Here is a 17,991-nt window from a genome sequence, read left to right on the forward strand (position 1 = left end):
AGGTGTGTGTGTTTGTGTGAAAGCAGTAGGGTAGCTGGAGACAGAGATAGGTAGAGAGGCCAGGTACACCTAGAGGGCAGGATCGCAGAGAGAGAGAACCCACGTGAGAACAGAACAAGTGAAAACAGGGACACCAATTCTGCCACCAGATACAGTGCTTGTACGTGTACGCGCGTCTGCACGGCGACACACAGAGAAGCACCGGTCCAGTCATCTCAGGTCAACGCGGCGGAGGTGGAGCTAGGGACCAGGGATATCCATCAGGCAGCCATGGGGGCCCATTGAGCTGTAGTAGGGGACGCCCTCGGCCCCCAGTCCCACCCAGCAGCAGCACTCTCTCTTCCCCTCCGGTGGGTAGACGCCCGTGGGCCTAGGGCACCTCGAAGCCCCGAGGGTAGGGTCTACAGCGGGTTTCCTGTACCCAGAGGAGTATCCACGGCCATCATGGGGGAGTGGACCATCCTGGAGCGCCTCCTGGAGGCTGCCGTCCAGCAGCATTCCACCATGATCGGAAGGTAAGCAAGCATACTGATATCTAGAGCAGGGGTATTCAAATCTGAGCCTGCAGATCCGGAGTACTGCTGGTTCTGTTCTACCTGATCATTAATTGCACCCACCTGGTATCCCAGGTCATAATCAGTCCCTGGTTAGAAGGAAATAATGAAAATCAGCAGTGGAACTGGCTTCAAAGTCCAGATTTGTATTTGCCTGATCTAGAGGTTAAATTACATTACATTTAAAAGCTTTACTGTCCCATTCACTTTGTCTTTGGTTTCCATTCCGAAGGCTCAATCGCAAACACAATGGCCATAACATTAAAATAATACAAAAATAAAATAAGACATTACATTACCATTTTAAAAGGGCAGATTGTTAATAAATGTATCTGGTGTTGGCTGCAAAGGGCACTCTATCCTCCATTGGTTTGAATGGAATGATTAGAAAATACTGTAGGCTAGGTATTGGATAGGGGGCTTATTCCGAGGTTATTCTCATCTGTATGGTCAGTTTGAGGCTCTCAATGGACCTTCCCCTCTGTCTGTCATCTCTATGTGTTGCAAATATGGTCTGATTGAGTCTGTGGCTTCCTGTCCAAAGTGGCTGATCAGAATCTGAGAGGCTTTGTTTTAATCCTGTGGACAAAGTGATGGGATGATGAAGGGAGGGGGAGAATGGAGGGGGTAGAACAGGGGCGAGGAAAGATGCTATTGGTCCAAGGGGCTTCAGCTGTCACTTTAGAACAGCACGAGGATACAGAGACCTTGTTTGACTTTCGCCCAGTCCATTCCTCTCACTTTCTCCTCTCACTCTCTATTCTCTCACTCTCTCGCTCTCTCTCTCATACCCTCTCACACGTTCTCTTTCTCTCTTACTCTTTGATAGCGTGTCATGTTCTATGTGTAGTAAGCGTCAGAGAGCTTGTTTTCTCAGAGCTGCATGCAGCAGAAAGTGGTCTCCTTTGCAGTGGTGTCAAGTCTTCTGGGAAGTCACTACAGAAGGCTGAAGGGTTGGTTTTGTCCTCATTATGGGCAGTGTGGTCACTGGTCCTCCCTGACATCTTCATAAAGATAAATGAATGCTCCAAGACTGCCATAGAAAGTCTGCTCATTTAGCTTTGTGTGCATCCCAAATGGCACCCTATTCCCTATACACTGACTATACCAAACATTAGGAACACCTTCCTAATATTGAGTTGCACCCGCCCCTTTTGCCCTCAGAACAGCCTCAATTCGTCGGGGCATGGACTCTACAAAGTGTCGAAAGCGTTCCACAGGGATGCTGGCCCATGTTGACTCCAATGCTTCCCACAGTTGTGTAAAGTTGGCTGGATGTCCTTTGGGTGGTGGACCTTTCTTGATACACACGGGAAACTGTTGAGTGTGAAAAACCCAGCAGTGTTGCCATTCTTGACACAAACCGCAGCACCTGGCACCTACTACCATACCCATTCAAAGGCACTTCAATCTTTTGTCTTGCCCATTCCCCCTCTGAATGGCACACATACACAATCCATGTCTCAATTGTCTCAAAGCTTAAAAATCCTTCTTTAACCTGTCTCCTCCCCTTCATCTACACTGATTGAAGTGGAATTAACAAGTGACATCAATAAGGGATCAGCGCTTTCACCTGGATTTAGCTGGCCAGTCTATGTCATGGAAAGAGCAGGTGTTCCTAATGTTTTGTAGACTCAGTGTATAGTGCACTACTTTTGAACAGAGCCCTATGGATCATGGTCATAAGTAGTATATATATCTCCAATATCTCTGTCGCCGCCGGCCGCGACCGGGAGACTCATGGGCGGCGCACAATTGGCCCAGCGTCGTCCAGGGTAGGGGAGGGAATAGCCGGCAGGGATGTAGCTCAGTTGATAGAGCATGGTGTTTGCAACGCCAGGGTTGTGGGTTCGATTCCCACGGGGGGCCAGTATAAAAAAATAAAAAAATAAAAAATAAAATAAAAACATTTAATAAAAAAGATATAACTAAAAATATAAAATATATATATATTTTTTTAATATATTCACAAACTGTAAGTCGCTCTGGATAAGAGCGTCTGCTAAATGACTAAAATGTAATGTAAATGTAGTATCCTATAAAGGGAATAGGGTGTCATTTGGGATGTACATTTTGTTACTCAGTATAGAGAAATCTCATTTGTATCTATTTTTTGAGTTATATATCATTATATTACATATGTGTTTTGAATTGTATCCCAAATTAATTGTGAGATTCTTATGTCATTGGTTGTCCTAACACAGTGGAGGCTTAAAAGTGCAACTGCAGCTCAGCGAAGTACAAAAGAGCTGTCACTGTCAGTCATTGTTGATGATTCTCATCACAAAATCATGTCTTGCTAAATCCACTCTAAGCCGAGAGAGAGAGAGAGAGAGAGAGAGAGAGAGAGAGAGAGAGAGAGAGAGAGAGAGAGAGAGAGAGAGAGAGAGAGAGAGAGAGAGAGAGAGAGAGAGAGAGATTAAAACCAACATCCAATATCTACTGTAGGCTACCTCATAACACAGTACTGGGACCTATAGCTAGTTGTCCATAATTTGTCATACAAGATTAGATACCTTGAGTGTATAAATTACATTATCAACTATTCAGCACATTCATTATAGGGTGACACATTATTTGAAGGGTACCTACATAAGGACTTCATAACACATTCATAACCTATACATAACACTATCATAATCAGTGTGTCCATCGCTATGTCTATATGAATGTTCCTCCAGGACTAGCGCTATAGAATTACAGTATAATATTCATAGTGCCAAAGCTCCCTGAACCCTGGCTTCCACAGATGTGTGCTTCCATTAAGAGACAGACCAGTCAGCCTGTATCCGGTAGCAGTAGTGGTGCTATGAATGATCACGCCTCCCATACTCATTCATGATCCACACTGATCATCTGAATTAGTCACCCATGCTAGAAGGAGTGAGAGTGTTATTCACACTCTGACAGACAGAGGCAGGCGCCATTGCTTCAGTCAGCAGAGGCTGGTTACAGTCATAGAAATATAATTACTAGAACGGTAATCCGCTATTCAAGTAATTGTTCTGATTTCTCCATTCTAGTGTGTGTTCTAGTAGTTATATTTCTATGGTTACAGTATCAGTGTAAGAACTGTCCCCTCTCTCTCTCTCTCTGACAATGGTGTTAAAGGGTAAGATGGTAATATGACCATGAGGAAGAGGGGGTATTAGAGTTAGAGTTAAAGCAATTGTCTGTACTGTTTTGTAGCTGACTCATTTAGTCATGTTTGCTTTTCATCCATTGTAACGCTCATAGAAAAAAAGGTGCTATCTAGAACCTAAAAGAGTTAATCACCTGCCCCCATAGGAGAACCCTTTGAAGAACCCTTTTTGGTTCCAGGTAGTACCCTTTTGGGTTCCATGTAGAACCCTTTCCAAAAGGGTTCTACCTAGAACCAAAAAGGGTTCTCCCATAGGGACAAATGAAAAACCCTTTGGAACCCTTTTTCTAAAATTGTACTGTAAGTTGCTGGCATGTTAGCTGGCAATTGCCTTCACTATTGTTCAGCCGTGGTAGACAGTGATCATTCTCCATGACATGACATCCGACCTTGGCATCATCGCTGTTTAGAAACATTGTGGAAACTGGATATCCTCCTGAGCACAAGTCCCTGATTGGTCCTTCTACTGTGGTTTGGGGCTCCTCATTGGTCACTGTCTGAAGATGTGAGGAAATAAGGAAGGAAGCATCATGGCTCCCTTATTCCCTGGCGATGCCACAGTGCATTCCCTCAGGACGACGCCAAAACAAACTGGCTACTTTTCAACATGAATCACATTAATCGCATTAGCATTAACACACACAGATGTGTTTGTGTACATTTGCAGGAGAGATGCCACATTTCTTTCCCAAGACAGTGTGGGTGTGTGTGTGTGTGTGCGCGTATGATTTATCAGACGTCGTCCACTTGTAAATAGAATTCCTGGCTGAGCACAGATAGTGGCTTCCTTCCATTGACATGCAGGCTGGAGAGGGAGAGAGCATGACTGAACACTGGCCACATACCAGGGTTCCAATTGGAACCAACCACTGATCTCGACACTGATACCCATTGTTGGAAGGAAGAGCCTCAAAACAGGCAGAGATCATAATGTCTTGGCTATAAACCAGCTTCATGACTGATGAACTCTATGGACAGTTGGTGGAAAAACATTGTAGACAGCAACAGACATGGGGAGTAGGAGTTGGGAAAACGTATTGTTTTGAGTTAGATACAAATTAGAGTAACTTATTATTTTGAGTTGGGTTAGACTTGGATAGAGGAGTAGGAAATTGAACATGTGAGGGAACCCATGCTCCAGTCAGGTTAAACCTGGTGGAAACCATTTGGTTGGACACCAATTAGTAGGATATTTTAACCTGATGGATTTCTTGTAGTTACTTACTAATCTTAGTAGCGCTGAAGCAACCAGCCCAAACTATGGCTTCCAGAAACAGGGTCTACCATACTTACCATAGGTAGAGGAGCTAGCCTACATGGTATGGCATTATCTGTGCCTTGCCTCAGGGTAATGTCATTGTGTATTAGAGATAGCATAATAAAATATAATATATTACACACTGTTTTCTTTTGCTGCGTGGGCAGCTTTGGGTTAGAAAGGCAGCATATGTGTGTTAGCAAAGGATTGGGGGACTTTGTTGGTATATGAATGTATTGTGTGTTTTTTACATGTGTTTGTGTCAATGTGCACATGGCTGTGTGTGTGTGTGTGTGTGTGTGTGCACCATGCTCTCTTCCTCTCCTGTCACTCAGCATGAGGAAGAGGAAGATGAAGAGGACTATACCCACTGTGCTCCAAACATGCACCAACACATCTACAGTCATGGTCAAACGTTTTGAGAATGACACATATTAATTTTCACAAAGTCTGCTGCCTCAGTTTTTATGATGGCAATTTGCAAATAGTCCAGAATGTTATGAAGAGTGATCAGATTAATTGCAAAGTCCCTCTTTGCCATGAGAATGAACTTAATCCCCAAAAAAACATTTCCACTGCATTTCAGCCCTGCCACAAAAGGACCAGCTGACATCATGTCAGTGATTCTCTCGTTAACACAGGTGAGTGTGTTGACGAGGACAAGGCTGGAGATCACTCTGTCATGCTGATAGAGTTAGAATAACAGACTGGAAGCTTTAAAAGGAGGGTGGTGCTTGAAATCATTGTTCTTCCTCTGTTAATCATGGTTACCTGCAAGGAAACACGTGCCGTCATCATTGCTTTGCACAAAAAGGGCTTCAAAGGCAAGGATATTGCTGCTAGTAAGATTGCACCTACCTAAATCAACCATTTATCGGATCATCAAGAACTTCAAGGAGAGAGGTTCAATTGTTGTGAAGAAGGCTTCAGGGCGCCCAAGAAAGTCCAGCAAGCGCCAGGACCGTCTCCTAAAGTTGATTCAGCTGCGGGATCGGGGCACCACCAGTGCAGAGCTTGCTCACGAATGGCAGCAGGCAGGTGTGAGTGCATCTGCACGCACAGTGAGGCGAAGACTTTTGGAGGATGGCCTGGTGTCAAGAAGGGCAGCGAGGAAGCCACTTCTCTCCAGGAAAAACATCAGGGACAGACTGATATTCTGCAAAAGGTACAGGGATTGGACTGCTGAGGACTGGGGTAAAGTCATTTTCTCTGATGAATCCCCTTTCCGATTGTTTGGGGCATCCGGAAAACACCTTGTCCGGAGAAGAAAAGGTGAGCGCTACCATCAGTCCTGTGCCATGCCAACAGTAAAGCATCCTGAGACCATTAATGTGTGGGGTTGCTTCTCAGCCAAGGGAGTGGGCTCACTCACAATTTTGCCTAAGAACACAGCCATGAATAAAGAATGGTACCAACACATCCTCCGAGAGCAACTTCTCCCAACCATCCAAGAACAGTTTGGTGATGAACAATGCCTTTTCCAGCATGATGGAGCACCTTGCCATAAGGCAAAAGTGATAACTAAGTAGCTCAGGGAACAAAACATCGACATTTTGGGTCCATGGCCGGGAAACTCCCCAGACCTTAATCCCATTGAGAACTTGTGGTCAATCCTCAAGAGGCGGGTGGACAAACAAAAACCCACAAATTCTGACAAACTCCAAGCATTGATTATGCAATAATGGGCTGCCATCAGTCAGGATGTGGCCCAGAAGTTAATTGACAGCATGCCAGGGCGGATTGCAGAGGTCTTGAAAAAGAAGGGTCAACACTGCAAATATTGACTCTTTGCATAAACTTAATGTAATTGTCAATAAAAGCCTTTGACACTTATGGAATGCTTGTAATTATACTTCAGTATACCATAGTAACATCTGACAAAAATATCTAAAAACACTGAAGCAGCAAACTTTGTGAAGACCAATACTTGTGTCATTCTCAAAACTTTTGACACGACTGTACAGTCTATAGTAGACATGAATCAGTGTATAAACACAAAAACACATAGCCTATACTAAAGTACAGGTCATCTACACACATTTAAGTTGAGTAATTTGAATGCGATAAACATTCTTTTTTGAGTTGGATGAATTGATTGATTGGAATTATATACATTTATTTAATTAAAAAAATTATTTGATCTTTGCTGGAGCATGGCTCTGTGTAGTTCCGGCTCATTTTAACCAATTATCATTTTGTTCAATCAGTGTGAGTGCTGTTCAGCTCTGGTGAGAGTATTGGAATGAGGGAGCTGTGAGGTAATGGCTATTTAGGAGGGAGAGCACTGAGAGAGCACATCGGTGTGTGTGTGTGTGTGTGTGTGTGTGTGTGTGTGTGTGTGTGTGTGTGTGTGTGTGTGTGTGTGTGTGTGTGTGTATAATAGACCATGATGAGAATGCACTGTGGTTGTATTAGAGGACCCATACCTTGCGGAGTCCCCCACAGGTCTATTTATTACAATCCTCATTTCAGATACATTGGCCCCTAGAGTGTTTACAGTCGCTTCTTCCCCTTACAGCAGGCAACTAGATCGGAGTGAATTGTCAGTGGGCTGGAAAATAATAATAATACTTTTTACAGAACTAAGCCCAAAAAGAGATTGTATTTGAAAATAACAATCATTATATACCTTGATTACATTGAGACACGATCACATCTCTTTTTTTATTCGTGGGAATACGTGGGAACAGACTTCCTAAATTATATATATTTTTAGTTGAATTCGTGGTGATTTTAAAGTCTTTTTTTTTAACCAAAAACTACACCTTACAAAAATATAAACGCAACATGCAACAATTTCAAAGATTTGACTGTTCATTTTACTGAGTTACAGTTCATATAAGGAAATCAGCCAATATAAATAAATTAATTAGGCCCTAATCTATGGATTTCATATGACTGGGAATACAGATATGCATCTATTGGTCACAGATACCTTAAAAGAAAAGTAGGCGGTGGATCAGAAAACTAGTCAGTATCTGGTGTGACCACCATTTGCCTCATTAAACGTGACACATCTCTTTCGCATAGAGTTGATCAGGCTGTTGATTGTGGCCTGTGGAATGTTGTCCCACTCCTCTTCAATGGCTGTGCAAAGTTGCTGGATATTGGCGGGAACTGGAACACGCTGTCTTACACGTTGATCCAGAGCATCCCAAACATGCTCAATGGGTGACATGTCTGGTGAGTATGCAGGCCATGGAAGAACTGGGACATTTTCAGCTTCCAGGAATTGTGTACAGATCCTTGTGACATGGGGCTGTGCATTATCATCCTGAAACATGAGGTGATGGCGGCGGATGAATGGCACAACAATGGGCCTCAGGATCTAGTCACGGTATCTGTGCGTTCAAATTGACATAGATAAAATGCAATTGGAAAGGTTCAGAACTTTTGTGAAACATCACAGCACAGTTGAAAAATATATGGCAAATAGAAATCAAAACTGGATGGTGTTAAGAGATAGATGGGAGGGGTTGAGTGGAGCTGAAGGGTGGGACTAAAAACAAAAAAAATAGAACTATTGTAAAATACATTGTGTCCGTAAAATCTATATAGTATGTATAAGCTGGAAGTAGAAGCCGAAGTGTTGTTGTCCATTAGTTTACTCCAATTACGGGAGGGGTGGTAGAGTTAGGGGAAAGTAATAAAGGAAAATATATATATATTTAAAAAAAAAATTATATATACAGTACCAGTCAAAAGTTTGGACACACCTACTCAGTCAAGGGTTTTTCTTTATTTTTACTATTTTCTATATTGTAGAATAATAGTGGAGACGTCGAAATTATGAAATAACACATATGGAATCATGTAAGTACCAAAAAAGTGTTAAACAAATCAAAATATATTTTATATTTGACATTCTTCAAATAGCCACCCTTTGCCTTGATGACAGCTTTGCACAATCTTGGCATTCTCTCAACCAGTTTCACCTGGAATGCTTTTCCAACAGTCTTGAAGGAGTTCCCACATATGCTGAGCACTTGTTGGCTGCTTTTCCTTCACTCTGTCGTCCAACTCATCCCAAACCATCTCAATTGGGTTGAGGTTGGGGGATTGTGGAGGCCAGGTCATTTGATGCAGCACTCCATCACTCTCCTTCTTGGTCAAATAGCCCTTACACAGCCTGGAGGTGTGTTGGGTCATTGTCCTGTTGAAAAACAAGTGATAGTCCCACTAAGCCCAAACCAGATGGGATGGCGTATCGCTGCAGAATGCTGTGGTAGCCATGCTGGTTAAGTGTGCCTTGAATTCTAAATAAATCACAGACAGTGTCACCAGCAAAGCACCCCCACACCATAACACCTCCTTTTTAGGAGGGAACTACACATGCGGAGATCATCCGTTTACCCACACCGCGTCTCACAAAGACACAGCAGTTTGAACCAAAGATGAAACTGGCTCTCATGAGGACCGCCACAGGAAAGGAAGACCCACAGTTACCTCTGCTGCAGAGGATAAGTTCATTAGAGTTACCAGCCTCAGAAATTGCAGCCCAAATAAATGCTTCACAGAGTTTAAGTAACAGACACATCTCAAAATCAACTGTTCAGAGGAGACTGTGTGAATCAGGCCTTCATGGTCAAATTGCTGCAAAGAAACTACTACTAAAGGACACCAATAAGAAGAAGAGACTTGCTTGGGCCAAGAAACACGAGCAATGGACATTAGACCGGTGGAAATATGTCCTTTGGTCTGATGAGTCCATATTTGAGATTTTTGGTTCCAACCGCAGTGTCTTTGTGAGACGCAGAGTAGGTGAACAGATGATCTCCGCATGTGTGGTTCCCACCGTGAAGCATGGAGGAGGAGGTGTGATGCTGTGGGGGTACTTTATTGGTGACATTTTCAGTGATTTATTTAGAATTCAAGGCACACTTAACCAGCATGGCTACCACAGCATTATGCAGTTATACACCATCCCATCTGGTTTGCGTTTAGTGGGACTATCATTTGTTTTTAAACAGGACAATGACTCAACACACCTCCAGGCTGTGTAATGGCTATTTGACCAAGAAGGAGAGTGATGGAGTGCTGCATCAGATGACCTGGCCTCCACAATCAACCGACCTCAACCCAATTGAGATGGTTTGGGATGAGTTGGACCGCAGAGTGAAGGAAAAGCAGCCAACAAGTGCTCAGCATATGTGGGAACTCATTCAAGACTGTTGGAAAAGCATTCCAGGTGAAGCTGGTTGAGAGAATGCCAAGAGTGTGCAAAGCTGTCATCAAGGCAAAGGGTGACTACTTTGAAGAATCTCAAATATAAAATATATTTTGATTTGTTTAACACTTTTTTGGTTACTACATGATTCCATATGTGTTATTTAATAGTTTTGATGTCTTCACTATTATTCTACAATGTAGAAAATAGTAAAAAATTAAGAAAAACCTTTGAATGAGTAGGTGTGTCCAAACTTTTGACTGGTACTGTATTTTTACTGTGCATTCAGAAAGTATTCAGACCACACCTGACTTTTTCCACATTTTGTTACATTACAGCCTTATTCTAAAATGGATTAAATAGTTTTTTCCCCTCATCAATCTGAACGCAATACCCCATAATGACAAAGCAAAAACAGGTTTTTAGATTTTTTTTGCAAATTTATAAAAATTATAAACTGAAATAGCACATTTACATAAGTATTCAGACCCTTTACTCAGTACTTTCTTGAAGCACCTTTGGCAGCGATTACAGCCTTGAGTCTTCTTGGGTATGACGCTACAATCTTGGCACACCTGTATTTGGGGAGTTTCTCTCATTCTTCCCTGCAGATCCTTGCAAGCGCTGTCAGGTTGGATGGAGAGTGTCACTACACAACTATTTTCAGGTCTCTCCAGAGATGTTAGATCGGGTTCAAGTCCGGACTCTTGCTGGGCCACTCAAGGACATTCAGATACTTGTCCCGAACCCACTCCTGCGTAGTTTTGGCTGTGTGCTTAGGGTCATTGTCCTGTTGGAAGGTGAACCTTCACCCCGGTCTGAGGTCCTGAGCGCTCTGGATCAGGTTTTCATCAAGGATCTCTCTGTACTTTGCTCCATTCATCTTTCCCTCGATCCTGACTAGTCTCCCAGTCCCTGCCGCTGAAAAACATCCCCACAGCATGATGCTGCCACCACCATGCTTCACCGTAGGGATTGTGCCAGGTTTCCTCCAGACGTGACGCTTGGCATTCAGGCCAAATAATTCAATCTTGGTTTCATCAGAACAGAGAATCTTGTTTCTCATGGTCTGAGAGTCCTTTAGGTTACTTTTGGCAAACTCAAAGTGGGCTGTCATGTGCCTTTTACTGAGGAGTGGCTTCCATCTGGCCACTCTATCATAAAGGCCTGATTGGTGGAGTGCTGCAGAGATGGTGGTCCTTTTGGAAGGTTTTCCCATCTCCACAGAGGAACTTTGGCGCTCTGTCAAAGTGACCATCGGGTTCTTGGTCACCTCCCTGACCAAAGCCCTTCTCCCCCGATTGCTCAGTTTGGCAGGGAGACCAGCTCTAGAAGAGTCTTGGTGGTTCCAAACTTGTTCCATTTAAGAATGATGGCAGCCACTGTGTTCTTGGGGACCTTCAATGCTGCAGAAATGTTTTGGTACCCTTCCCCAGATCTGTGCCTCGACACAATCCTGTCTCTTAGCTCTTAGGACAATTCCTTCGACCTCATGGCTTGGTTTTTGCTCTGACATGCACTGTCAACTGTGGGACCTTATATAGACATGGGGTATGCCTTTCTAAATCATGTCCAATCAATTGAATTTACCACAGGTGAACGCCAATCAAGTTGTAGAAACATCTCAAGGATGATCAATGGAAACAGGATGCATCTCAGCTCAATTTCAAGCAATGGGGCACTCTGTTCACATCGTCTGCCTTCTGTCCAGTACAGTTGAGACCGGTATTCATCCGTGAAGAGCACACTTGTCCAGTGTGCCAGTGGCTTTCAAAGGTGAGTATTTGCCTACCGAAGTCGGTTACGACGCTGAGCATGCAGATGAGCTTCCCTGAGACGGTTTCTGACAGTTTGTGCAGAAATTATTCGGTTGTGCAAACCCACAGTTTCATCAGCTGTCCGGGTGGCTGGTGTCAGACGATCCCGCAGGTGAAGAAGCCGGATGTGGAGGTCCTGGTCCTGTTTTACTTGCGGGACGGTTTTGGCCCGTGGGCCACCTGTTGCCGACCTCTGCCCTACAGCCAATAAACGTGTCTATCAACATGCACCACAGTGTGTACAAATATATGTACAAATGCATTTTGATGCAAATATATTCTCACTTCCTTTATTCTCCTCTCATTCTTGGTTTTCAAATTTTCTGTACTCATTCAATATCTCCCACTTCTCTCTTTCCTCCCACAACCCATTCCTCCTCTCTCACCATTTCTTATTTTCTTTCCATTATTCCAATAACTCAATACTTTAATGCTAAGCTTCCTGTCATCCCTGTTAAAGTCATACAGATAAACCCTTGTCTTACGTGTATGAGTGTATGGATGAGTGTTTAGATAAACCATGTAACTTTGAAAAAGGTGTAAGATATCGTATACACAATTGTTACATTCGGAGACTTCAGAGTGTTTTTCTCTCATCTGACTGGCTTTATCCAGATGTCCTGGTGAAACACCACGTCACGATCACCAAGATTAGGGGCGGTTGTAACGGCAGCACGCTACTATTTACTGTACCCCCAAACAGCTGGGTAAAAAATCAACAGACGATTAGGAATCTTAAGAGAGAGAAGGAGGGAGAGAGAGCGAGAGAGAGACAGAGAGACGGAGAGAAAGTTAAAGAGAGGGAGAGAGAAAAAGAGTGGAGGAGAGGTCAGTGACTCTGGCCGTTGAGAGGCTGGGCTGTTAATGAGGGTTCAGTCCATGAGTCAGCGCTTATGACTTAAAGGGGTTATAAATGACCATAAGACTGACCTTAAATGACTGTAAGACTCACAGGGAGAGAATAGAATAGACACAGTGTCCCAGACCACTCTTAATTATTATCTTATAATCTTAACCCATGTCAACACCTCAAACAGCCATGGAGCCATAGATTCAGCCTTCTCAAAGAGCCATACCATGGTTTGTCAAAGATTAAGTAAAGGCCTCATTGTATAGGCCTCACACTAGCGTTGGGCTCTCAACAACAGAACAGTGAGTTTTCATTATCTTACTGAGCAAGAAGCATATGAAAGGTTGTTTCAGTTTGTTAGGAACCTTTTCCATTTGTTCTAAGCTTCCATAGACTCATAATGAGATCCACTGACTGCACCAGTGCTCTCACTCTATCTGTGAGAGTAAGATGGATGAAGTGTCTGTGGGTATTGATTTGCACCTAGTGCAGATCATATCTATCCCATACATCTCTGATGCATTTTCTTATACCGCCTCTCTCAATGTTTTTCTACGGTGACTTGTGGTGCTGAACTCATTTTCATAAGGTCTCCCTCTCTGTATCTCTCTCTCTCTCTCTCTCTCTCTCTCTCTCTCTCTCTCTCTCTCTCTCTCTCTCTCTCTCTCTCTCTCTCTCTCTCTCTCTCTCTCTCTCTCTCTCTCTCTCTCTCTCTCTCTCAGAATGATAGAACTAGAAGGCCTTGCGAGGGAGGGAGGGACTGAGACACAACCTGCATCCTATCATTCTGCTGCAATGGGCTATAGGCGTAATGAGGGAATGGGGAGATATGGCATTGACATCTGTCTCTCTCTCTCTCTCTCTCTCTCTCTCTCTCTCTCTCGTTCGCTTGTTCGCTGAACAGATAGAACTAGAAGGCCTTGAGAGGGAGGGAGGGACTGAGACAACCTGCATCCTATCATTCTGCTGCAATGTTTGGGCTATAGGCATGATGAGGGCATGGGAGATATGGCATTGGTGTGTGTGTGTGTGTGTGTGTTTGTCCACTGTGTCCAACGTTGTCCCTCAGGGCTTGCAGCAGCAGCTGCTGTGTGTGGTTGAGTCAAAGTGATAGGAGCTGATGAGAGAGCCAGACAGCTCACTCACACACACACACACACACACACACACAGAAATACATACTTAATCACGCACACAAACACCAGTGAAACACCTTACATGGACCAATAAGAGACATGCATCATGCTCCCTCCAACACAGATAGACAAACATAAACAGACACTTGTGAAACAGATCCTCGTTTGACTCACAAGTTCATCCCCCAACACACACACACACAGTCATACAGCCAGATGGCCGGCCAAACACAAGCATAAGCAAATTGCAGTGCGGATGCTATATTTACTCTTACACTCTCAGACAAATGTTTACACTGACAAAACTGAGTAAGCCACACACTGTTAGCAGCCAAATATTAATAACCGCATGCTAAATGTGACAATGAATTCACACTCCACCTAACACATGTTATCAAATTCACTTATCTTCCCATTAACTATTCAGCATTCAACTCACCATGCTGCAGAGAGAGAGAGAGGGGCCATTTGACTGGCAATAATATACTGAATTGATTTCCACTCTTTCCAAGCAAATTGTGTTACAAACATTTGGGACATGTATCGTACATGCACACGAATATATGCACGCACGCACACACACACACACACACACACACACACACACACACACACACACACACACACACACACACACACACACACACACACACACACACACACACACACACACACACACACACACAAACACACACAACACACACACGCTATAAGAGAGCAGTGGTTTCATGTGTCTGATCTCCTTAGGCCTCAGATGGGGATTAGAGATAGATCAGAGCATCACACCTTAGTGAAAGCTGAGACTGATAAACGATACAATCACTCTGGAGACTACTGTGGAAGAGGAGATTGGGTTTGCACAGCAACATTAACACAAACATAAATACATATCCTCCCCCACACACAAACACATGCACACATTCCAACCTATAAACAGGTAAACACACAAGCATTAAAACACACAAACTTCACCCAAAATGTAGACGTTCATCACGCTCAAATGCACACTCAAATACACATCAATTGTGATGTGAAATGTCTCGTGAATCAGAACGTCTGGGGTCCCTGCATACTTCTCTGTACTGTACATGTTTAGAATAGATTTAGAATACTTCTCTGTACTGTACATGTTTAGAATATATGTAGAATACTTCTCTGTACTGTACATGTTTAGAATATATTTAGAATACTTCTCTGTAGTGTACAGTCGTGGTCAAAAGTTTTGAGAATGTCACAAGTATTGGTCTTCACAAAGTTTGCTGCTTCAGTGTTTTTAGATATTTTTGTCAGATGTTACTATGGTATACTGAAGTATAATTACAAGCATTCCATAAGTGTCAAAGGCTTTTATTGACAATGACATTAGGTATTTGTATTTGCAGTGTTGACCCTTCTTTTTCAAGACCTCTGCAATCCACCCTGGCATGCTGTCAATAAACTTCTGGGCCACATCCTGACTGATGGCAGCCCATTCTTGCATAATCAATGCTTGGAGTTTGTCAGAATTTGTGGGTTTTTGTTTGTCCACCCGCCTCTTGAGGATTGACCACAAATTCTCAATGGGATTAAGGTCTGGGGAGTTTCCTGGCCATGGACCCAACATTTCTATGTTTTGTTCCCCAAGTCACTTAGTTATCACTTTTGCCTTATGGCAAGGTGCTCCATCATGCTGGAAAAGGCATTGTTCGTCACCAAACTGTTCTTGAATGGTTGGGAGAAGTTGCTCTCAGAGGATGTGTTGGTACCATTCTTTAATCATCGCTGTGTTCTTGGGCAGAATTGTGAGTGAGCCCACTCCCTTGGCTGAGAAGCAACCCCACACATGAATGGTCTCAGGATGCTTTACTGTTGGTATGACACAGGACTGATGGTAGCGCTCACCTTGTCTTCTCCGGACAAGGTGTTTTCCGGATGCCCCAAACAATCGGAAAGGGGATTCATCAGAGAAAATGACTTTACCCCAGTCCTCAGCAGTCCAATCCCTGTACCTTTTGCAGAATATCAGTCTGTCCCTGATGTTTTTCCTGGAGAGAAGTGGCTTCCTCGCTGCCATTCTTGACACCAGGCCATCCTCCAAAAGTCTTCGCCTTACTGTGCGTGCAGATGCACTCACACCTGCCTGCTGCCATTCCTGAGCAAGCTCTGCACTGGTGGTGCCCCGATCCCGCAGCTGAATCAACTTTAGGAGACGGTCCTGGCGCTTGCTGGACTTTCTTGGGCGCCCTGAAGCCTTCTTCACAACAATTGAACCTCTCTCCTTGAAGTTCTTGATGATCCGATAAATGGTTGATTTAGGTGCAATCTTACTAGCAGCAATATCTTTGCCTGTGAAGCCCTTTTTGTGCAAAGCAATAATGACGGCACGTGTTTCCTTGCAGGTAACCATGGTTAACAGAGGAAGAACAATGATTTCAAGCACCACCCTCCTTTTAAAGCTTCCAGTCTGTTATTCTAACTCAATCAGCATGACAGAGTGATCTCCAGCCTTGTCCTCGTCAACACTCTCACCTGTGTTAACAAGAGAATCACTGACATGATGTCAGCTGGTCCTTTTGTGTCAGGGCTGAAATGCAGTGGAAATGTTTTTTGGGGATTAAGTTCATTTTCATGGCAAAGAGGGACTTTGCAATTAATTGCAATTCATCTGATCACTCTTCATAACATTCTGGAGTATATGCAAATTGCCATCATAACAACTGAGGCAGCAGACTTTGAGAAAATTTATATTTGTGTCATTCTCTAAACTTTTGACCACGACTGTACATGTTTAGTATAGATTTAGGAGCGATAGAGGAGTGTGTGCTAACCATGCGTGGTTGGTAGTCGCTGGAGAATGCTTCCAGCATGTGTGACTGAGAGTGATTTGGGTTTTGGCCTTGGCAGGGGCCACACTCGCAGGCCCTGGATTGTCCAAAACAGAAAGATTAAATGTGGATTATAGCCGTGCTCCCATCCCGATCTCTGACTGCTGCTCTCTTCCCAGCTCACACCTCATGACCTTCTCAAACCCAGCGCTCTACTCTGATGGCTGTGTTGCCATGACGATACCAGCCCTATAGCCCACCGATTCTGTTATCAGTTGATTACTGTGGAGTGGAGGTCTCTGTGGCGCTGTACAGGACTGCTGTGACACTGTGAGTGTACTTGGAGCTACTCATGTGGTAAATGCGGATTAATCACTGCTGTGCTGTGTGTAATTAAATCATCAGTACAAAATGCAGCTCCAGTCACTCTAGTGCCCTTGTGTGTGTCCACCGAGAGAGGACACCAGTGTGCCATGACCCCAGTCTGTCTCTCAGTACTGATCAGCTGCACTGGGATATTGAGGAGGAGATTGTGGATATTGTGTGTGGGGGGAGGGTGCATGTGTGTATTTTCAGACCAGTGGTAGGACTTGATGAGGATGAGTGGGTACTGTCTCAGGTCAGAGGTCTACGAATGAGATTTACATCCCTACGGCTTAGACTTTAGACCTATAGACACACAAAAAACACAGACACTGATCATTCCCTTCTATCCACCCACATACAAATACAGTATTTGCTCTATATCTCTCTCAAACACACCAAACTATCCCAAAACCCACACCCAGTGAAACACACACATGCACTGAGCAGTGAGCAGTGTGTACTGGCTCTGCCACAGAGGGTGTGTTCCGGTCTTGAGGGCTATCCTGGACCTCCTCCATCTCTGTCACATTCCAGTCAGTGACAGAAGGAGCAGAAGGGCCGCACTCCCCTGCCAACAGAGTGCCATCCACACACACACACACACACACACACACACACACACACACACACACACACACACGCACGCAAACACATTCATGCAATCAGACACACGCAAACACACACACATAAGCCAACAGACACACACTAGTATACAGATACCCAAACACACTCACTCACACAGCTGTTGCCGAGCTTTACAAAGCCGATTGTGTCTGTACTGTCTGACATTCTTGTGTTCTTCCCGTGCTCTCTAAGGTGGATGGATTTGTATTGGACAGCCTAGTAATAATGATTTCAGGCTCCATCTCAGGGTGAACTCTATATCACTACTGTCTA

General features: G+C 43.9%; 1 protein-coding gene across 1 annotated transcript in view; it reads left to right on the forward strand.

The window, feature by feature from the left end:
- Nucleotides 1-444: 444 nt before the first annotated feature.
- LOC311105577 (gap junction delta-2 protein-like) overlaps nucleotides 445-17,991 on the forward strand; it is a gene marked incomplete at both ends in the record, with an annotated part of 27,632 nt that continues 10,085 nt past the window's right edge. The window contains one exon of the mRNA XM_084147763.1: nucleotides 445-515. Coding sequence (XP_084003889.1) covers nucleotides 445-515 — 71 coding nt within the window. The remainder of the gene's footprint in view (nucleotides 516-17,991) is intronic.

This window comes from Coregonus lavaretus, assembly GCF_964263955.1.
Source record: "Coregonus lavaretus genome assembly, chromosome: 30".
Taxonomy (NCBI): Eukaryota; Metazoa; Chordata; class Actinopteri; order Salmoniformes; family Salmonidae; genus Coregonus; species Coregonus lavaretus.